The sequence below is a fragment of the Orycteropus afer genome, unplaced genomic scaffold, assembly GCF_000298275.1.
Source record: "Orycteropus afer afer isolate SDZICR_OR568_19922 unplaced genomic scaffold, OryAfe1.0 scaffold00085, whole genome shotgun sequence".
NCBI classification, from domain to species: Eukaryota; Metazoa; Chordata; class Mammalia; order Tubulidentata; family Orycteropodidae; genus Orycteropus; species Orycteropus afer.
In genome coordinates, this window is record NW_006921672.1 from 9558556 (window position 1) to 9582004 (window position 23449).

The following is a 23449-nucleotide window of genomic DNA, read 5'->3' on the forward strand; positions in this document are numbered from 1 at the left end:
TGTTTGGGGTTTCCTTAAGCTCTCATAGAGTTCTATAAACATACCTTCTAAATTCCTTCTCAGCTAATTCTATTGCCTCCTCTTCCTCCATGTTTAATGAGATTTTTGTTTGGGATTTCACTTCTAATGTCTTTTTTTTTTTTTGAGGTTGCCTGTTGTTTCCTAGACATTTTGCAGTTATCTTTAACTGTTACTTATGTATTGATTTGTTTTGTCTTAGTTTTATGATTTAATATTTTGAAAAGGTGGAGCTGGTGGATTTTAATTTTTTGGCCATTAATTCAGGTGTGCTGGGTTGCTCTGCAGTTTTCTTTGTGATGATGGAATCACTGTGTGGAATGTGGATACAGGTCTCTGCTTGTTGTAAAGGGAGTTTAGGATTTGAGCTAGCAGGTGTTATGGTGGCTGAATGTGGTTTTTCTATTGGATGAGGCAGAGTAGAGGTGGAGAAAGGGGGAAGAAAAGAGAGGGAAAAACAAAAAGCTCCAAGGTGCCAGGAATGGTTTCTAGGGCTTTGAGTGGCTTGCTAATGATGATGTTATACTGTTACTGGCAGGCTCACAGCTCAAGTTCAGCAAAAACTCCAATTGTTAGGGGGCTGCCACTTTCTGCCAGGTTCAGACAGCTGCAAAAACCTCACTCTCCAGGCTCCTCCTTGCCAGAAAGCTGAACTAGGATAACTGCCCTGATCCATGATGGAAGTCCGTCCTAGGGCCTGCCTACTTGTGGCATTAATGTTCTCTCTGCTCCCACTTCAGTGGTGCCTGGAGCCAGAGAGATCTCTGCTCCCTCCCAGCAGTCCCAAGTTTACTGATAAAAGCAGATGCTGAAGGTAGATCCGTGGAGTGGCTGCAGCTTCTCTGCTGTGGTGCATTCTCTCCACTGCCCAGGGAGGTCTCCAATGCCCTTTCTCACCTGCTGGTCCAACATCTAGGATATTATATCAAAAGAGATTAAAGATGTTATCATAACATATAGATAAGAATCCCATAGCTTTGATCAGCCTGAACATTTTAGCTAAAAGTGGCTGGCCTATCAGTCTAGACCTAATTGTAATATGCTAGAGCATGTGAGCAATTTGAAGAACTATAAAGACTATTTAATGCACACAGCATTTTATTAACTGATGGACTCAAGCATAATTCAATTTATATTTAACCTTTTTGGTTTATATTTTATGTAGGTGCCTTCATATTATCGTGAAAATGCAAATTTATTCTTGAATTCCAGCTACAAGTAGACAAGCTTAAAGGTAGAAGAAGGACATTGACTCAGTTTGCTTTGCACAAGTAAACATTTTATTTGAAATTAACAGAAGATATTCAAGAAGAAAGCAGGTCTGATAATACATAGAGATGAAGAAATAGGGAGAAAACTAGGATGTTACTGAAATGAAGAACTGCCAGTCCTGGTACCCTGCTGAGGCCAAGAAGGTGATACAGAACCCTCTGCTTGATTCATTCTTTCAGTGAATTAATTAGGCACATAAATAGGGCTCATAAGACTTTTGTTATCTGGTAGATGATACCTAGCATTCAAGTAAAAATCGAACACTTCAGATTGGTGTAGTTCTGCTATAGTTCTTTCATTCTTAACTGAACAGCAACCTAGCCTTTAGCAGGTGGGCTGGCAGCAGGAGGAGCAGCAGGCTGGGCGGCAGCAGGACTGTCCACAGTAGGATGGGCGGCAGCAGGACAGGACTGTCCACAGTAGGATGGGCGGCAGCAGGAGGCCTGGGCATGGTGCAGCTGGCAGCAGGTTGGGGGTGTGCTGCTCACCACACTGCAGGAGGGCAGGCTGGTGCCCTCCACACGGCAGTCTGGGCGGGACCACCTGACACGGCAGGTTGTAGCTCCATGGCCACCATTCTGGCCACCACCAATGCTGCCACCACTGGTTTGGCAGGAGGTGGGCTGGCAGCAGCTGGTTTGGCAGGAGCAGCAGGCCATGGTGTTAGGAGTTGGGTTGAGAGGTGAGTTGCTTGGAGAAGTTTCTGAGTTTTGACTGTGACTTCCACCTTGGGCCTTTTATATATTCCCCAGAGCTGCACATCTCCCTTGTTAACATTTTCCCCTGTTACCAATTCCAAAGTCAGTCTCTGATTGGTTAACACCTGAGTTGTTTAGGAAAGTTGTAAAAAGCCTTTCAATCTCCTGCTTTGGTCATTGCTCAGTTTAGTCTCATTATGTCTCTTCTGTGCCCTCTGGACTAGGTGAAGGCTCATTATGGAAGCCACATGGCAGAGTAGACCACAGGGCCAAGCCTTGCTCCGACTCTCTTTGTCATACATGTTCTTTAGGCAGAGTTTATCTGAATGGAATATTTCCATCCTAACTGGTTACTCAATTAAGAATCATGATTTCATAAATAGTTTGTCCACACAATGAAAGACTAATATTATTTTCATCAAAATATAAGCTGTCAACATCAGCACCCAAGGGGGAGGTATGGCTTTCTCTGATCAGTTTGTACAAACTCCAGAATCATTAGAGCTCTATACAGTTTTATTGACTTCAGTCATCAATGTACATATTCCCAGCAGTGTTATCTTCAACTGAAACCCATAATGATTTTTGCTCGTAGATTTTTTTAACTCTACAAATTAATAATATATACTAGTAGTGGATGAAGGAGCCTGGGTGGCACAATGGTTAAACACTTGGCTGCTAACTGATAGGTCATGGTTCAAACCCACCAGCTGCTGCTTGGGGGAGAAAAGATCTGGTGATCTGCTCCCATAAAGATTACAGCCCAGGAAACTCATTGGGGAAGTTCTACTCTGTCATATAGGGTCAATATAAATTGAAACAACTTGAGGGCACCTAACAACAGTAGTGAATGTGCCTTGTAATGACTCAAGTCAAGCATTGTACAGAGGCATATAAAGTTAAATCATTATTTGCCTCCTTTCACATACATCCCTTCCAAAACTAGTAGGCTAGAGGTAATCAATATTAATGGCTCGGTGCATATTCTTCTGCTCCTTTATCCATACTTCTACAATAAAACCCAGCATACCTATTTCAATAAAATCTGGGTCTTCTATACAAATTACTCATTCTTTTTAATTAAAAAAACCAAACTCACTGCTGTCAAGTCAAATCTGACTCATAACGACACCTCTTTGGGTTTCCAAGGCAGTATCTCTATGGAAGTAGATTGCCCAGTCTATTCCAAAGCAGATCACACCATAATTTATTCTAATTTGTGGATTTGAATTCAATATACATATAGAGAAAATTTTAAGCTGAACAGGTAGGCCCAGGTTAGGTAATTAGAAAGGGTCACATATTGTAGGGGACAAACTCTTAACTGAGAATTTAATTAATTCACCTAAATGGCCTTCTCAAACTGGCTTTACCACTCATTGGTGGTGCGACCTGAGACAAGTCCCTAATCTCTCAGAACATTGGTTTGTTCATTTATAAACAGAGATCATCTCTCAGACACCATCCAGGGCTAAATTGCTCTATGAGACATTCATTCCTTGAGGGCATGAACTGCCCAGGTCTAATTGGCCTTAATATCCCATAGAATGCCTTCCATATTACCCTGCCTGAATTTGCCCAGTAAATGCTTGTTGAATAAAAGAATGAAGGAATGAAAGATTAGCAGTGTATGGCGATGATGAAAAGCTGAATTTGCATCTTACCAAAGGCACTTGTCATTTTATTTTTATTTTATTTTTTAGCAGGAGCAGTTAGATAGTGATACCTGAGTGGTCAATGGAACCAAAGGGTCAAGAGGACAGAACGTGGCTCCATTTCTACTCTGTAGTTCAAGAGTAATTCCTGGATTGGATCAGGACTCTAGATAGTATTTTCAAGAAATTCATTCTTTGCTTATCTTTTATTCATGTTTTCTAATCTCCCTGCCCCCCCCCATTTTAAAAATTTTTATTAAACCTTGAATGAATAAATCATTATAATTTTAACTAAGGTAATATTTTAATAAGAAAATACTTTCAGTTCTGTGAGTAGAAAGAACCATGATTTAATCCTGATCCTGTCTGGAAATTTATGAAACATTCCCTGATACTCATATTTAAATGTGTGTAAGTTTAATGTCTATGTGCATTGTCTAGGATTGCACATTTATATATAATATGGGTGTATGTCTGTTAAGTGAACATTTTAAACTAAAGTAGCTATATTTATTCTGAAACTAAAGCAACACTTTTGTTATACCACTTCTTTTTCAACAGGAAAAACATCAAAACTCTAACGAAGAGCACATTTCCTTAGAGAGACTTGTCTTCCTTTTATTTCTCTTGCACTTCCCTTAAGGCTGCATGTGAATGGAAGATGTGAGTCTTTATGTAGTGTATGGTGAAGACTGTCTGAGAGACTATTCCTCGGACTGATAAGAAAAATAATAATATCCTGGCACTGGATACAGAGGTTCTGGCTTCTCTTACTTTCTGGTTGTGAAAAGTATTGTATGAAGTTAGGAAATGGTGATGGAGCATCTGGCATGTGTGAAGTCCTTGATAATGACATTTACTGTATATTTTATGGGGATCAGACTCCACTGGACTTGGTCAAATTTCTTGGCATAAACTAAAACCAAACTCACTGCCATCAAGTCAATTCTGACTCATACCAACCCCCACTGGGTTTCTGAGGCAGTAAAGCTTTACGGAAGTAGATTGCCCTGTCTTCCTTCCTCGGAGTGGCTGGTGGGTTTGAACCACCAACCTTCAAATGTCTTAGGTACTGTGTGCAATGTTTGGTATCAAAACATATTAAAATCTTTCATGTGACTCTGTATAAAATATACATCATGAGTACACTCAATAAAGAAAAAGATATATTTGCTACATCAAATTCACATAATTTTATTAGATATTAGTATAGCATTCCTATGTCATAGGAAGTACAGAGATGAAGGCATCTGAGGACAGACGTTCCCTGTGCCTTTGGCAACACCAAACCTCAGAGAGTGGGGTCAAACACCTGCTAAGGGCCATTCCCAAGGGAAATTTGTTTTCCAGTTCTTGAATGAAATTCACATTTTGTCATCCTTAGTAAAAGAATCTTTCAGTGTTGAATGAGGTCAGATAGGTCTATGAGGCCTCACGATGAAAGCCAAATAAAAGTTCAAGAACTTAGTGGTCCAGGGATGAGTGAAGATCTGTTCAGAGATACTGTGTCCTGAGCAAATTGAAAATCAGCAACCTGCCTTTTAGCACGTGGGCTGGCAGCAGGAGCAGCAGCAGGCTGGGCGGCAGCAGGACTGTCCACAGTAGGATGGGCGGCAGCAGGAGGCCTGGGCATGGTGCAGCTGGCAGCAGGTTGGGGGTGTGCTGCTCGCCACACAGCAGGGGGGCAGGCTGGTGCCCTCCACACGGCAGTCTGGGCGGGACCACCTGACACGGCAGGTTGTAGCTCCTTGGCCACTCCCCTGGCCACCACCGATGCTACCGCCAGTGCCGCAGCAGCTGGTTTGGCAGGAGGTGGGCTGGCAGCAGCTGGTGGAGCAGCTGGGAAACCCACAGAAGCTGGTAGAGCAGCAGGCCATGGTGTCTGGTGTTGGGTTGAGAGAAGAGTTGCCTGGAGAAGTTTCTGAGTTTTGACTGTGACTTCCACTTTGGGCCTTTTATAAGCCTTGGACAGCTATTATTTGCATAATTCCCAAAGTCTCTTCCTTGTTGATGTTTAAGTAATTTGCTTCTGAATGATGATTGGTCTGCCCTTGAGTTATCTATTCAACCGTCTGAAAGCCTTTAAAACTTGATTTTATTTGGTCTTCAATTAGGTTTCTTTTCCATGGACAGGTAGTCATCAGGACTCATTTGGTACATAATGCCTAATAGCCCATATTTGTTAAAATGTGCTGTTGCCCAAATAATAATTGATGGATACCTCATTTGAGTGTCATTATTACTCAGGGTTGATCCTTGTAATTGGGTCTTGGGTCTCACATGACAGGTTAGTCCTCCAACATGGCCCCTTACGCTGACTGCTGTCCCTACTCTATGTTTCTTACCTTCATTTGCACACTGAGGTACTCTGATTAGATTCAGCTGACCAAAAAGGGACGTTTTCTTGGGGACTGGGAAATGTGGATGAATTATTATTGGTAACTGTTTTTGGAGCACTTATTGTGTTCCTAAGTGGTTCTGAGCACTTTGTGTGCATCAAGTCATTTAATTTTCACAGTATTCCTAAGAGGTACATACTAATGCTATTTCCATTATCCATGTGAAGAAACTGAGCTACAAACTGTTTAAGTAACTTACCCAAGTTTACACTATCAAGGTGAATCTGAGATCTGAGTCCCTACCATCTGACTCCAGAGTAAACTCTTTTAGCTTCTATATCACCTCCCTCTTTTTCATGTAAGCAGCTGTTCTAGGGAGAATCAGAGAAAAATCCAAATGTGAAAAATTTACTTTTTTAAATAGACATTATTCTCCTTTTTTCTTTTCCTTTTTAAATTGAGGTAAATGTATAGGTAACAAAGCATTTGCTGTTTCTATGTTCTCCACATGTACCATTCAGCGACATTGATTACGTTCATCATGTTGTTCCACATTCACCATGAACTTTTTCTGAATTTTTCTATCGCCCTTAACAGAAGCTCAGTGTCCCTGAGGTATTGTTGTTGTTGTTAGGTGCTGTCAAGTCATCTCCGATTCATAGTGACCCCATGCACAGCAGAACGAAACACTGCCTGATCCCACACCAGCTCCATGATCCCTACTATACTTGAGCCCATCATCGCAGCCACCATGTCAATCCATCTCGTTGGAGGCCTCCCCCTCTTTTGTTGACTCTCCACCCTACCAAGCATGACATCCTTCTCCAAGGAGTGGTCCCTTCTGACAACACGACCAAAATAGGTGAGACGAAGTCTGGCCATTCTCACTTCCAAGGAGCATTTCGGGTGCACTTCCTCCAGGACAGATCTGTTAGTTATTTTAGCAGTCCATGGTACTTTCAACATTCTTTGCCAGCACCACAACTCAAAAGCATCAACTCTTCTTCAGTCTTCCTTATTCACTGTCCAGCTCTCACATGCATACATGGCTATTGGAAATATCATGGCTTATGTCAGGCATACCTTAGTCCTTAAGGAGACAGCCTTGCTCCTCAGCACTTGGAACAGTTCCTTCGTGGTTGGCCTTCCCAGTGCTACACGTCATCTAAAGTCATGAGGTATTATGTCTGCCTTTTCCCTCCCTCCTACTGAGCCCTGATAACAACCAATCTTATAAATATTTTTGATAGTAAAGGAAAGACAGGCAGAGCTGTTTATCAGATATTTTCAAATCCCATATCAAGTGTGAATTTAAAGATATGGTTCACTGTGAACTTCTTGGTCCTTCAGAATGTCTATACCATGATTCTTTGATTAGCTAATTTTCCACTGATGGATGCTTGAAGTATGTGGATTTTTCTTCATTACAATCTCAGAAGCTATTAAATTTGCAACTAAACCCAGAAAAACCTTTGATACTAAAAAGATTTGTTAGCTTACGTTGCAAAAGGCTCAGATGTTGGAGGAGTTCAAAGTACATATTGACAAGTGCACTGGAGGTAGTAGCAGCATATTGGACCACCATTTCTGTGATTTCCTCTTGTAGTTCTGTTTCCCACATCTCCCTCAGTACATAATTTGATTCAGTTTTAATGTTTCTGACACTTTCCTTATACAGGCATACCTTATTTTATTGCACTTCACTTTATTATTTTTTGCAGATGTTACATTATTTTTACAAGTTGAATGTTTGTACCAGTCCTGCCTCAAAGCTAGTCTATCTGTGCCATTTTCCCAACAGCACGTGCTCAGTTTGTGTCTGTGTCACATTTCAGTAATTCTCACAACATTTCAAACTTTTTTTTATAATGCTACTGCACACCTAATAAACTACAATATAGTGTAAACAGAACTTTTATGTGCACTGGGAAACCAAAAATTCACTGGACTCACTTTATTGCAATATTTGCTTTATTGCAGTGGTCTAGAACTGAACCGGCATTGTCTCTGAAATATGCCTATATGGTCTTCAGTTGCCCTTAGAGAATTAAGGATAATGTATGACACCCAAATTTGAGAGTACCACACCTCTGCCACAGAATAAAGACTAATATGAATATTCCCTTACTTCCCAAATAAACCAAGAAAATAAAATATAAGCAGAATTCTGCTTTCTACCACTTAAATCCATTTCTTCTTGATTGGTTCCATGGTCATAGAGTTAAAGGTTCCAATAATTCATGAGGTTTCTCTGCATAGATTTATTTTCCTTTTCAAATGCTGGGCATCCCTATCCTTGTCTTTTTGGTGGACGGGAAGCCCCAGTCCTTTTAGAATTTAAAAAGTTCTCTTTTTTTGTTACTGTGGTAGTTAAGTTTATGTATCAACCTGACTGGGCCTGGTTTTGAGTGGCTGAGCAGCTGGATGTAGTGATTCCCCGTGGTGAGATTGGTAGTCAACTCCAAGGTGGAATCTACTGGAGCAGCTGAGTAGCTGCCTTAGGGATGTGATCTGCTTCCAGAATACAAGGAAAAAGGTTGAGAAAGGTCTGCAGCTTTTGGCACTCTTGAATCCTGCATGTAGCTGAGTCATTGTTTAGCAGCTTGCCATGATTGCCTGCCAGTGTTGGCACAGCTTCTGGGCTTCAATTAGTGGCCTGCTATGTTGTTTGGTAATCTCGGGACTGTGCCATTTTACTTGTTGACCTTGGCTTGTCAGCCTCAGCAGCCAGTGGCTGCCTGAATGAAGAGACACCTCTAGCTTCAGTGGGCTGGGAGCAAGAGGCAGAGCTGAAACCCAAGGTCAAGGGGCTTTCACCTTGCCCCTTGATCTTGACACTTTGAATGCAGAAATCTAGCCTCCAAAACTGTAACAGAATAAACTCCTGTTTGTTAAATCCATCCCACTTGTGATGTTTTCTGTTAGAGCAGCACAAGGTAACCAAAGCAATTACTATGGTTGTTTGCCTTGGTTTCTCATAGCTTCATTTAAGTTGTGCTGACCAGGCCATTCCAGTACCATAAGAAGAAAGGAAGTGATTATCATTCTTGAATATCTGACTTCTGTATTTAGACATTAATGCTTTGAGTTGTTTTCCTTTATGATATCAGAGTTCTTGTTTTCTAGTTATAAGTTTTGGAGGTTTACCCAATTCCTTAACCTCCACTCTATCAGTTCTCTAACCCATTGCATCTTCTGTGCTCAGATTTTTGAGAGGTAAGGCATAACTGATGTACTAGCCAAATGTATACACCATTCCTGTCTAGCACTTCTATTCTGGGCTCCCATCCTAGTCACCTTGGCTGGACCACATGTAAACTTCAAAGACTTCCTCTCACTCTCCAACTTTTCATTCTGTAAGAGACAACATCTTTCTCTTCTGTCCTGATTGCCTATCTGGGTCTTCTTGGTGCTCCTAAGGAAAAGGTACATCCACCCTTATTCACACAAAGATGCATAGACTCAAGAAGCTGTGTACTCCTAGAGCTACATCTACCCAAAAGGGGTGCCTTTTCCTAATTCTCATAAAGTTGTACTAGTGGGGGTTCCATAGTTTTATTTTATAATGAAATATTTTATCCCTTGGAATGGAAATTCCATCACACATCTCTGATTTCATCCTTTATGCATTCCAGAACCCTTTTTAGAGATTAGGATAAAAATGGGAATGGAGTATGGCCAATATCATATTCATTTAAATCCATCCCTGCACTAAACACTTATTTTCTACGTCATAAGATATGAGAGGATTTTATAGGTATTATCACCAGTTGCTATTCCCTCTCATCATTTTCCAAAGAATATTTTGAAGAACATTGTTGACGGCAGTGGATTTGGTTTGAGTGTTTTGGGCTTTAATAGGTATTAACTGAATAGAGGATTCCCTGGTTAAATTAGTTGGGAGATTCCTTTATTTCAGGACTTCTCATTCCTTTTAATATTCTAATGTGCTTTGTGAACCTCTGAGATGGCTCTGAGACATGCAACATTACTTGACCAATGCATATCTTTCTCTTTGGGGCATTTGAAGGAACTAATTATCAGTGGAAGGTCCCTGGGTGGCACAAATAGTTCGCATTCAACCTTTAACCTAAGGTTTGCTGTTAGCACACACTTAGCAACACCACAGAAGAAAGACCTGGTGATCTGCTTCTGTAAAGATCACTGCCAAGAAAACCCTATGAATCAGTTCTACTCTGTAACACACTGGATCACCATGAGTCAGAATTGACTCGGCAGCAGTAGGTGTTTCTGTCAGTGGAACAGCTGTTTAGGAAATGTTCCACTGCCATATGCCTGGAAGGAACATTGCAAGTAATGAAACTCAATTCTCTCATTTTCCAGATTAGAAATAGTGCCCAGGAGGTGAAAAGACTTCCTCAAGAAGTCATAGAATGTTAGTTAATAAGCTGGGACTAAAACTCAAGAGGACTTTATATCTTCTTGCATTATATGAACATGTTTAGGTCTCTCTAATTGTTGATCATTAGCAGACTTTTGTATTCTTGATGTCTGAAGTAATTGTGCATGGAGTGATACGTGAATAAAATGAATGGGTTCATCAACACAGTTAAGAAGCTGAAGGACATGAAATTCCTTTTTTGTAAAGTTATCTTTTGGAAGATCTAGCCCACCATCTTGTACAGAGGAAGCCCTCAGGAAATAATTTCTCAGCACTGATATACTCTTTTAATCATTCATTTTGGCTGAAGAATGTTGCTGAAAAAAGAAATACCACCTTTTAAGAATCAGTCTTAAAAAAACAGAATAAAGGAAAGCCATAGTACAATACCAGATTTATTGAGAATTTGGAAAAGCCCAGTACCCCACGATCGTTAAGAAAATCCACAGAAAAGGAAGCTTCAACGATGACTTCATCACTGAAGGTCAGATGACAAATTTCTTAAAATGCAAGTCCCAATGAGCTTTTGGAATATTACTGAAATATTTCAGGTAATATTTATTGTAAGAGATTGCATGTCTCTTTTCACATTGTGGGACTTCTGTTGATACCCAGTTGTGTCAAAAATTCCTAGTCTTCTGTTATCCATGAATTTACATCCTAGGGAAACTTTGTATTTGTCAGAAGGTTGAAAGTTGGGTTATGGGCACTGGAACTCAGAAGTTTGTTGAGATTCCATATTGGAGCGGTGGTTAATTTTGCAGTGTTGCTTTCTCAGAATTTCATCAGAAGGAGGTCTTTAACAGGTGGATTGGCAGCAGGTGGGCTGGGAACAGGGGCAGCAGCAGGCTGGGCGGCAGCAGGACTGTCCACAGTAGGATGGGCGGCAGCAAGAGGCCTGGGCGTGGTGCAGCTGGCAGCAGGTTGGGGGGGTGCAGCTCACCACACAGCAGGAGGGCAGGCTGGTGCCCTCCACACGGCAGTCTGGGCGGGACCACCTGACACGGCAAGTTGTAGCTCCTTGGCCACTCCCCTGGCCACCACTGATGCTACCGCCAGTGCCGCAGCAGCTGGTTTGGCAGGAGGTGGGCTGGCAGCAGCTGGTGGAGCAGCTGGGAAACCCACAGAAGCTGGTAGAGCAGCAGGCCATGGTATCAGGAGTTGGGTTGAGAGTTGGATTGCTTGGAGAAGTTCCTGAGTTTGGGCTGTGACTTCCACCTGGGGCCTTTTATAGGTCTTGGCCACCTCTGTTTGTGACAGACACATTTTTGTCTTGTTACTCCTTAGCTTTCTTTGGCTCTCTGATTGTTCAAATACTGAGTTATTTTAAGGATATCTACAAATTGATTTTTCTTTGTTGCTCAGCTAATACTCACCAAATGTCTTCCTCCTTACAAGAAACGTTAATGTTTCATTTTCAAACAATGCTGTAATTTCTACTCAAGCCTCAGTTCTGCACTTGTGGTCATATCACCTGAGGAGGTGACTCTTACATATAACATGTTGTGGTTTGGGGACATATTCACCCAACCTCAAGACTCCTCATTCCAGTGGAAAAGTAACCACTGACTGTCATTCCTGTAAGACTGTGTTTCTTCTTATTTTTTAGATTGATAAGATTATAGGTTTTGCAATCATCCAGATAGAAATTCTTGAATTCTGTTTTCATAGATATTTTGAGAATTTCCTGTTAAGATCTCTCCCAAACTTGAGAAATTCAGACTTGAGAAAGCATTTAACACTTGGGAAGAAGTTAGTAGTACAAAATCTGTTCCATTCTTCACTGTGGATATTCTGTTACCACATATTTTTTAAAAGGACTAAAATTCATATCAATAATTGGAAAAAAAATCACTAAAATTTTAACTGAAACTGGTACTTCTCTTTGAAAAGAAAAAAATCACTCTTATATGGATTATCTAGGCAGTATTTATTGCTCAAAAGTGGAATATATTTTCAGTTTGTGTCATGTTTATGTTACTATACCATGTGTCCTATGAAAGAATAGTAGACAAAAGAGCATCACAATGGAATTTATGAAAGAAAAACAATAAAAGAAGCAAGAACCAGGGAATATTTTCTCGATCATTGTGCTTGAATAGAAGGTTAGGAAATGGGTGATCAAATAGAGTTCAATAGGTGTAATAGCAAAGAGATAATATAAATTTCAGTAAAATGAAAATTGAAATAATTCCTGGTGGTTTCCAAAAGAAAGGTTATGTTTCTCCACTGGAAGTTTGGGGTTATATGGGGGAAATAAAAAAGAAAATGGCCAAAAGAACATATTATTGCTGCATGTGGTGAGATTTTTTTTCTTTCTTCCAGTCATGAATGGAAGCACATAGCTTTTTAAGAGGTTGCGGTATGGATTTGGATAGTGACAGAATTAAATTGAAATATGATTCACGCCAATTAAAAAAAAAAAAAAGATGTTCTTATGGCAACCATGACTGTACTTTTAAGGTTGAAAAGGGGTTATACAGAATTGTCAAATATTGAAGATTAAAGGAACTTAGTAAATCATCTTGTCCAAGCACTTAATTTTATGGACATGGGAGTTGAGATGATTCTTATTATAAGTACTATCTGTTTATTTAATCCTATTATACACAAGGGAGCTCTGGTAGCATAGTGCCTAAGGCACTTGACTGCTAACCAGAAAGCTGGTGGTTCAAACCCACTAGCCACTCCTCGGAAGGAAGGTTGGGTGATCTACTTCCATAGTGATACAGCCTCAGAAACCCAAGGAGGGGTCGCTATGAGTTGGGTCCGACTTGACAGCACATAATAACAACAATATTATACACAAAGTACTGAAAGCTTGTGAAGAAAGCCAGATCCAATTTCCTTGTCTCATATTTTACTCTAGTGCACAGATCAGTATAGTACCAAGAGGAGAGATTAATCAAGGAAAAGAGTTGAATGTAGAACTAGTCAGCCTCAAAGTTCTAAATTAGATCACTGATGTTCTGCTGTGAACCACTTTCAACTTTCCCCCAGTATCAGTTAATGTTATAATAAGCTTGAGTCTGGAAATAGCTACATTTTATTAAGGTTAAATGACTTGCTGCAATCATATAGTACTCAGCTAGAAGATCTAGGTATAAAACTCCTATCCCTCATTCATAGCCCAGTTCTTTTTATTTTATGCCTTGCTCTCTTCTAGGATAAATTAGTGTAAGTGAAACTGCTTCATGTTTTTTTAAAAAATATATATTTTATATATTATATATTTTATAATAGCTCAGAAATGTTAGATGCTGAGCAGAATATACTGCAGATTAGTAATCTTAGACACATTGTAAATAAGCATAAATAAATATATTAAAAGTTATTTTTGAGAAAAATTTCCTCAGAACTGCAATACACATCACATTTGCCTCATTTCACTTGTTCCCCATATTTGAATCAGTTACCAGCTTCTGAGCACCTCTGTCTGCTATACACACCCATCTTGTCTTCTTTGTTCTATTTCATCACCACTACCTTAATTTAGGAGCTCTGGTAGCATAGTGCCTAAGGCACTTGACTGCTAACCCGAAGGCTGGTGGTTCAAACCCACCAGCCACTCCTCAGAAGGAAGATGAGGCAATCTACTTCTGTAGTGATTCTGCCTTGGAAACCCAAGGAGGGGTCACTATGAGTTGGGTTTGACTCCACGGCACATAACAACAAACAACAATGACCTTAATTTAGCCCATATTGTTTATAACTCAGAGAAGGGGAATGGCTTCCTCAGTTGTTACATGAGTAGTCTTTGGCCTTCTCTCTATATATGCAGCTGCCATAGGAATCATCCCAATGTCCAACTCTTGTTGTGCTATTCCCCAGCCCCAAAGCTTTCAGCAGTTCCTTGGTTCTTGGTGCTTATTATACCAAGGCACACACATTTTCCAAACTTATCTTCCATTATCACTGTACTGTGGTGCAGTGCATTACTTAATATGGCTGTTCTGGCTATGGTCTTTGTGACTCCCACCAAGTGACTGGGTGGGACTATGCAGATGTAAAGTGTTTGTGGGATTCAATGTTGTTGTTGTTATGTGCCATCGAGTTGGACCCGACTCATAGTGACCCCTTCCTTGGGTTTCTGAGGCAGTATCACTATGGAAGTAGATTGCCCCATCTTCCTTCTGAGGAGTGGCTGGTGGGTTTGAACCGCCAGCCTTCTGGTTAGCAGTCAAGTGCCTTAGGGATTCGATAGCTTGCTAATAATGTGAATAAGGTACACGTCACCCTTGTGTGGGTGGGACTAGGCAAATAAGGTGTATAGAACTGTAATGTTGGGAATTGGTTGTTTGTTTTTTTTTTAATTTTATTTTGATTTGGGTGAAGATTTACAGAGTAAATTCACTTTTCATACAGCAGTTCACATATACTTTGTCTCATGTCATTGACCAAAATTTACAATACAACAGCTCCCCTCCCACTTCCTTCCCATAGTTACCTCTTCCCAGTGTTCATCCCTCCATACTCTTCTGCGCCCTGAGCTGTCTCCCTGTGCATAGCAGCCCTTCCTTCTCCCATGATTGTTCTCTCCAGGGTGCGTGTCCACTTGAGGTAAATTTTTACTCACTTGCTTGTACTTTGTTTGGCTGGAAACCACAGGTGTGGTTTCAATTCCAGACCTGAAGGGCAGCCAGGGGCCATAGTCTCAGTGGTTTCACCAGGCTCTATTGGACCAGCAAACCTGGTCCCCACCTTCTTTTTTTTTTGCCTCCAAATGATTTTGAGTTTTGTTCCACATTGTTCTCCCTCTCTATGCAGGATCTCCTACATCCCTTCCAAGTGGATGACAGTGGTAGCTGGGCACCATCTAGTTCTTCTGGTCTCATAGTTGTATAGGTTGCAGATCAGATGGTGTACCAGTCGCTAGGACTGATTGTTTCCATTCATTTGGTTTTCTTCTTTCTTCTTGACGAGGAGACACCCATTGTTGCATCTAGATGGCAGCTTGCTAGCTTTTAAGATCCCAGTCGCTACTCGCCAAAGTAGGAGGTGGAACAATGTTTTGTATAGTATGTTATGCCAATTGAGCTTGATGTCCCCTGCGACTATGGTCCCAAGCCCGCAGGATCAACTACTTGGTCGCTCTGGGTAGCTGGCTGTGACCAAGCAATGACCATAACCTTGCCCCTTGTCAGCTCTACTATACACCTGGAAATTCTGATCACTCACATAAACTTATAGGACCATTTTCTGCTAACCCTATATATGATCTTGGATACACTCCCCATTTAGACATACCTAATTGTTTAGCCTGTCCGCCTATCTATCCGTCCATATACCCCTGTTTGCCTTCACTGACAACTCAGTACTGTATATGCAAAAGGATTCATATTTGTTGTCTGCACTTCCCATGTACCTCTCTATGTCTTTCTCATCCTCAATGGTGCCATATTGGTCACTCCCATTTGGTACATTGCCCTTCTCTTCACCCAAATCAATATTTATCACTATCTATCTAACAGCATTCCCTCCCCTCCCGGAATTGGTTGGTTTTGTAATTTTGCTAGGTTTAAAATAAGCCTTTCCAGAGGTGGAAGTGGGAATTTCATAACCATCAAGAGAGAAAAGCTGGGAGTGGAGCATGTCCTTGGACCCAAGATCTCTGCACCAACATGACGACAGAGAGACTGTGGCAGCTGAGGCAGCAGAACCAAGAGAACTGCATGAGATAGAGTGGCAGGCTTACTGGACCATAGAGTGGGAAAGCTGAGTGCCTTTGAGCAAGAGGCTTGTTGGCACAGTGGGGTGCCCCTAGACGCAACTATTGACAGAGCTAAAAGAGCTTTGTAACACTTGCCTGAGTAGGGCAGAGGCCTGGCTGAGAGGTCGAGGACCAAAGAGGTCTGTGTGCTTGTGTGCATGGCTATGGGGAGGCAGTTCTGATAAAAGAATTGTATCCTGAACATTCCTGAGCCTGAAGTGTAACCTGTAGCTTACCTAATAAATGCTATAATCATGAGTATTGTCTGTTTCTGTGTAGCCATTGCAATGGAACCCAGCAGAGAAGTAGTGCTATGGGAGAGATGGTTGGTGTCAGAATTGATAAGAAGGTTGGAGGGTGGTGGCATGTCTGACTTCTATGTTAATGGGAATCAGCTCTGGGCTGGTGCTGTTGATCCTTCTCTCTCCCCCTCATGAAGGTAGAGGAGGTGAGAGAACACCACCCTCATGCCCTTTTTGCATCTACATATGTCTAATACTCCTAGCCAAAGTGTCCTCTGAACAGCCATTATGGTCCCTTTCCTCCATATCTTTGTTCACTGCTGAGAATGTCATTCCCCTGAGATCCATGTGCCAGTATCTTAACCCTTACACAATGCTAGCTTCTTCTTCCAATCTTTCTTATTCTTCCCAATCAATAGTGACTTCTCTGTTGACACTCCACAGAGCACTCCACTTTTTACTAGCGTTATTGTGAATTTGACTCAACCTTCTAAAAGCTCCCTAGTGATGAGGTATTTTAAACTCAATTTTCATTTCTTCTCATATGCCATACAGTCTGTGACATGCAGATGGGTAGACAATCAGTACATTTCTGTTGTGTGTAAATTTAACAAAAAAATTACAATAAGTAAATAAAACCGAAGTTGCATTTGCTAGGCCAAAGAAGAAATGTTTATTAGAAAATAAACATGCCACAAGACCTAAGATCTAACATCAGAAGAAACAAGGTACTTCCATTATGAGGACTTGGGAACAGCTCAAGGTTACAGGCTTAATAGCTGAGCTGATGCTATGAGTCCTGGGTCTTCATTCACAGTTGGATTGGTTAGAGGTCTTGATGGCTCAAGGCAGGAGGTTTGTTGGAGAGATAGGAGTATGACTTTTTCAAAAGGTATATTGCTTGTTCTAGGTAGTCAGTGCCTTGCTTAGCAGCAGGAGGGCCTGCAGACGGTGCTGCAGGGGGCAGGCTGGCAGCAGGGGGGCCGGCAGCAGGGGGACTGCACAAAGATGGGCTGGCAGCAGGTGGTGGCCCAGCAGCAGGGCCTGCAGACCACGGACGTGCACGACGAGGGGCAGCACGTGATGGGCCGGCAGCAGCCTTCCTGCAGGCTGCACGGGTCACAGCAGATGGGCTTGCGGCTGGGTTCACAGATGGGGCGTGTACAGTGTGGCACACAGGTCACGGGGCGGCACACGGTGGTCTGGAAGGACACAGGGCGAGAGGAGCAGGACTGGCAGGAGGTGGAGCCACAGCAGGAGCCGGTCATGGTGGGTGTGGGCTGGTGTGGGGTGAGGCTGTAGAGAACAGGTAGGTTTTCTCAGGTGTGAATGTCTTCCTTTCCCTCTGGGCCCTTTATATACCCTGGCCAGGTGCAGGTCACTCCCCTTGTTTGTCTTTTAGGCAATTAAGTAGAATTTTGTTTTGACTAATGGTTACATTGCTTATGACATACTCATGGTCTCATTAAATAACTCTTGTTTTATACCCAAATATTATGTATTCATACAATGCTTCATCATCACAGTCTAAGAAGGCACAGTCATTGATGTGAGAGTAGCTCTAGATTCTTATTTTGAGTAGGTGGCATACAGTTAAACCTGGACAAAATATTTCTAAGGGAACTGCAAGCCTTAAAGATCTAGAGATGCCTAGAGCACTGACTAGATTCAATCCTTGGCTCCAACAGATGCCTTGGAAGTGTCTACATGTCACTCAGACAGATATTAGATATGTCTTTCCATGTAGATTTCAGAGGTAGCATCTGCATATCACTTGATATAATAGAATGTTCTCTTAATGTGCTTTATATAGATAGTAGCTCATGTAATTATTTGTAAGGGAAGGACAAAAATTTATTTTCTGTAAGTATTGTAGTAAAGCATCCAAGAGGATCATGGATTTTTTATTTTCTCCAGCTCAGGCTGTGTGCAATGATGGTACTTTAGGTCATACTCCAAATCCACTGTCGTTGAGTCAGTTCTAGCTCCTGGTGACTAGAGGACAGAGTAGAGCTGCCCCATAAGGTTTCCAAGACTGTCAGTCTTTATGGAAGCAGACTAACTCATCTTTCTCCTGAGGAGTGACTGGTGGGTTCAAACCACCAATCTTTTGGTTAGCTGCCAAACGCTTCAACCACTGTGTCACCAGGGCTCCTCCTTTTGGTGATAGGATGCTGATTTTATTTCTGAGACATGAGTTTTCTTATAGTTACCTTTCATGTATATGATGAAGATTGCATCAGGACTGTTTTTCTATCATACCTAGATATGGATGCTATGTCTATAAAGTGTCAAGATGGAGGGTATTATTCACCAACATTGCAAACACAGACAATACACTGGTCAGGGCAATGCTTTTGGAGGCTCTATAGCTCTGCTAGAAATGTGATGGACACTGCTAGTGAGGATGGATCACCAGAGACAATTTACGAATTATATGAGGAATACAGACTCATTACTTTTCAGCTTTACCCTTCCTCTTACTCACTTGAACAGGTTTTAGATCACTTTAGGATCATTTCCATGATTCAAAACAATGTGCCTTTGCCTCTAAGACTAAAGACTCCCCATTGGAATTCCAAACATCATTTCAGACGGTAAAAGGAATGTTAAATTGACTGAATGAAATGCAGCAGCTAAAAGCTGTATCTATGAGGCATAATTAGGCAAATAGAGGAGGGGAAAACCAAGGGCAGTCTCATCACTGAAACGTATCAACTCATTCACAGTTCACGTTCTTTCCCTTGTTCACCAACACAAGTGATTTGTCAGAGTGATCATAGTATCCTAGATCAGAAGTTGTATATTATGCTTTTGTTCTTGGCACATTATCTTATAATCAATCATGTGGGTCTTTATGGTTGGTTTGTGCAATGGGAGCCTCTTGGGAAGATACATAAAACTTTTCAAGTTAAGAAGCTTAAGTTTTCTACTCCAAACACTTCTTACCTAAAGTTATTTCAAAGAGATTTTTTTTCTTGCCTTTATAAAGATCTACGAAGATAGAGAGTCCATGATTCCCTTAGTAAGCTCTTTTAATGTCTGTTTACTCTAAGTCATTCATCACCATGCCACATCCAAACATGATTTTCAGGCAGAGAACATATGGGTTATGTTTAGTAAATCATGACACGGTCGTGAGAGCATGGCTCTGTGGTTTGACTCTGGTGGCAAGTCATATGCTATTTTCTGATGCCATTTATCTTAAAACCAGGCAACACTCATTTAAAGCTTTGCCACTTACTGGCCCTGTGGCTGTGGGACATAATAATAGCACGTATTTCTCAGGGTTGTTGTTAGGAGTAAATGAGCTGGTATTCATCAAGTACTAAGAACAGTGCCTGGCACTTTGTGACCTGTATTTGTTAAATGGCTAAGTCTGTTTTAAAAGGTCATGTTACATTGGTGCCTCATAAACTCTGAAGTTTGATTTTAGAAGGGCCAACACATCAACACATAAGTTGTTATGTGCCGTCGAGTCGGACCTGTCTCATAGCCACCCCTCCTTGGGTTTCCGAGGCAGTATCACTACGGAAATAGATCCCCTAAGCTTCCTTCCAAGGAGTGGCAGGTGGGTTTGAACTGCCAGCCTTTTGGTTAGCAGTCAAGTGCCTTAGGCACTATGTCACCAGAGCTCCCATCAACACATATATACATGCAAAAAAGATTTACATTTTTTTTTTCCTTTAAATAAATGCCGTGGACAATTGCATGTTGTTTTCCTAATAGGTTTACTTTTTTTTTTTTTTACTACTTTTACTGTTTTTTTTTTCTTTTACATGTCTCCTATATTTATAGAAGCCTGATCTCTCACCAGCTCCATGATCCTTGCTATACTTGAGCCCATTGTCGCAGCCACTGTGTCAATCCATCTCATTGAGGGCCTTCCCCTCTTTCGTCTACCCTCCACCTTACCAAGCATGACATCCTTCTCCAGGGAATGGTCCCTTGTGACAACATGACCAAAGAAGGTGAGACGAAGTCTGGCCATTCTTGCTTCCAAGGAGCATTCCAGGTGCACTTTCTCCAAGACAGATCTGGTAGTTCTTTTAGCAGTCCACAGTACTTTCAGCATTCTTCGCCAGCACCACAACTCAAAAGCATCAGTTCTTCTTCAGTCTTCCTTATTCATTGTCCAGCTCTCACATGCATACGAGGTGAATGAAAATATCATGGCTTCTGTCAGACGCACCTTAGTCTTCAAGGAGACATCCTTGTTCCTCAGCACTTGAAAGAGGTCCCTTGCAGCCAACTTGCCCAGTGCTATATGTCATCTAATGTCTTGACTGCTGCTTCCATTGGCATCGATTGTAGAACCAAGCAATGTGACGTCTTTGACAACTTCAATCTTTTTTCCATTTATGGTGATGCTGCTTATAGGTCCAGTTGTGAGGATTTTTGTTTTCTTTATATTGAGATGTAATCCATACTGCAGAGTGTATTCTTCAATCTTCATCAATCAGTGCCTCAAGTCATCCTCACTTTCAGCAAGCAAAGTTGTGTAGTCAGTGTATTGCAGGTTGTTAATGATTCTTCCTCCAATCTTGATGTCACGTTCTTCTTCATATAGTGCAGCTTCTTGGATTATTTGCTTAGCATATAGTTTGAATAAGTATGGTGAAAGGATACAACCCCGATACACTCCCTTCTTGATTTTAAATCATTCAGTGTCTCCTTTTTCTGTTCGAACAACAGCCTCCTGGTCAATGTACAAGTTCCTCATGAGCACAATCAAGAGTTCTGGAATTACCGTTCTTCTCAATGTTATCCACAATTTGTATGATCCACACAATCAAATGCTTTTGCATAGTCAATAAAACACACAAGTAAACATCTTTCTGGTATTCTTTGCTTTGAGCCAGGGTCTATCTGACAGCAGCTATGATATCCCTTGTTCCATGTCCTCTTCTGAATCCAGCTTGTACCTCTGGAATTTCTCTGTCAATATATTGCTGCAACCATTTTTTAATTATGTTCAGTAAGATCTTATTTGCATGTGATATTAATAATATTGTTCAATAGTTTCCACATTCTGTGGGATCACCTTTCTTTGGAATGGGTACAAATATGGATACAAATACCAGGGAGTAGGCAGTTATTAGAACAATCAACTGTACGAGATCAAAAGGGCAGCTTTTGCCCAGGGACAAAGCTTAGAAGACATAAAGGAATATAAAAGAAGGACTAAGGGAAATGACAAACCCAGCGAGGAAGTGAAAGAGTGCTTTACATTGTGCAGATTACAATGCATGTCACAAAACATAACGTGTAGGAATTGTTGAATGGAAAACCAATTTGCTCTGTCAGCCTTCATCCAAATAACAATTCAAAAACAACAACAGCAAAAAGAGTTAGCATTGGGAAGAACATTTTAACTAATAATCACATCTGTAACACATGAAAGGGAGTATAGTATCTGAACTCTGGTGGCGTAGTGCCTAAGGCATTTGACTGCTAGCTGGAAGGCTGGTGGTTCAAACCCAGCAGCCACTCCTCAGAAGGAAGACTGGGCAATCTACTTCTGTAGAGATACTGCCTTGGAAACCCAAGGGGGGGGTGTCCTTATGAGTCAGGACCGACTCGATGGCAGTGAGGTTTTTTTTTTTTTTTTTTTTAAGTATCTGAACTAGCAGTTACAGTTGGGTACAAAAGAGAACAGAGCACAATTACTTTGAGCATTTTCACATGTCTCCTACAATACAGAAAGGAAGGTTGGACTCAAAGACCTAAATGGCAAGAGGCTCACATTTATGTTCTGGGTTCTGAACATCAAAAATCATAGTAAATTATTTAATCTTTCATTAGTCATTTTTCTTCTACATCAAAAGCAGAAATGATTGGCTAGATCTCATCTAAGTATCCTTCCACCTAGAGAGGGCTTCTTATCCTTCCACTGTGCTTTCTATGATGGACTGACAGTTGTCAGATCAGGAGACAGTCCATCAGAATGGAAATATAGGTATCAACCCAGAGGCAGCCTCGTGATGTGTTCATTGTTGAAGGACATTACTCAGGTGTTTGACAAGTGCCTGGGATTGTGCCTATATGAGATGAAGATGTGGTCATGATCACCTTCCTGTGCTAGTGTGCTCTATAAATGCCATTTACAGTGATAGTAAAAAAAAAAAAAAAAAAAGTCAAAATTTATGTTATTTCAGAGCACAACACTTCAGAGGACTATTCTGCCTGTTTATTTGACTATCTCCGGGCCAAGCAGCAGACAGAATTTAGTTAAAGGAAAGACCACAAAGACCATGACTTCTATGCTGGGAGTTTATTAGAAACAGACAACATGATAGAGGAGTGAGACTGGCATCCTGAGAGTATATGGAGGATAGAGTATTGTTCATTCGTAGTTAATGAGAGAAGATGTCTTCAGTATATAGTGCAGACTATATACTCCTGGTTTGAGGAGATGAGGAACGGACTGCTCAAGAAAATGCATGTTGTTCTGCGTTGACGCTGTGGGGGATGCAGGATGGCCTCTGCAAGCGCTAGGGAGCCCTTAGTAATGACGGGCTGCTCAGCAGCAGCAGGAGGGCCTGCAGACGGTGCTGCAGGGGGCAGGCTGGCAGCAGGGGGGCCGGCAGCAGGGGGACTGCACAGAGATGGGCTGACAGCAGGTGGTGGCCCAGCAGCAGGGCCTGCAGACCACGGACGTGCACGACGAGGGGCAGCACGTGATGGGCCGGCAGCAGCCTTCCTGCAGGCTGCACGGGTCACAGCAGATGGGCTTGCGGCTGGGCTCGCAGATGGTGCGTGTGTAGCGTGGCACGCAGGTCACGGGGCGGCACACGGTGGTCTGGAAGGACACAGGGCGAGAGGAGCAGGGGTCTTGGGGGCAGCAGGGCTGGCAGGAGGTGGAGCCGCAGCAGGAGCCGGTCATGGTGGGTGTGGGCTGGTGTGGGTGAGGCTGTAGAGAGCAGATAGGTTTTCTCAGGTGTGAATGTCTTCCTCTCCCTCTGGGCCCTTTTTATACCCTGGCCAGGTGCTGATGATCCTAGGACACAAGCTCACTTCCTTGTCTTTGTTTATTCTGAAATGGCCCTGTCAGGTTACTAAGTTCTCTAGACATTTTTTAGTTGCATAGGTATTCATAAAAGGCCATTTGTT

The 23449-nt window shown here is 41.7% G+C and overlaps 2 protein-coding genes across 2 annotated transcripts; both read right to left on the reverse strand.

Moving 5' to 3' along the window:
- Positions 1–1614: 1614 nt before the first annotated feature.
- Positions 1615–5520, reverse strand: LOC103198008 (keratin-associated protein 1-4-like). The gene is made up of 4 exons (XM_042781129.1): positions 5424–5520; positions 5192–5354; positions 1732–1923; positions 1615–1696 (listed from the first exon to the last, which is right to left on the reverse strand). The coding sequence occupies exons 1-4, from the start codon at positions 5518–5520 to the stop codon at positions 1615–1617; spliced, it is 534 nt and encodes a 177-aa protein (XP_042637063.1).
- Positions 5521–22859: 17339 nt separating this feature from the next.
- LOC103198099 (keratin-associated protein 2-3-like) lies at positions 22860–23222 on the reverse strand. The gene has a single exon (XM_007942199.1). It carries the CDS (start codon positions 23220–23222, stop codon positions 22860–22862), a length of 363 nt encoding a protein of 120 aa, XP_007940390.1.
- Positions 23223–23449: the final 227 nt, after the last annotated feature.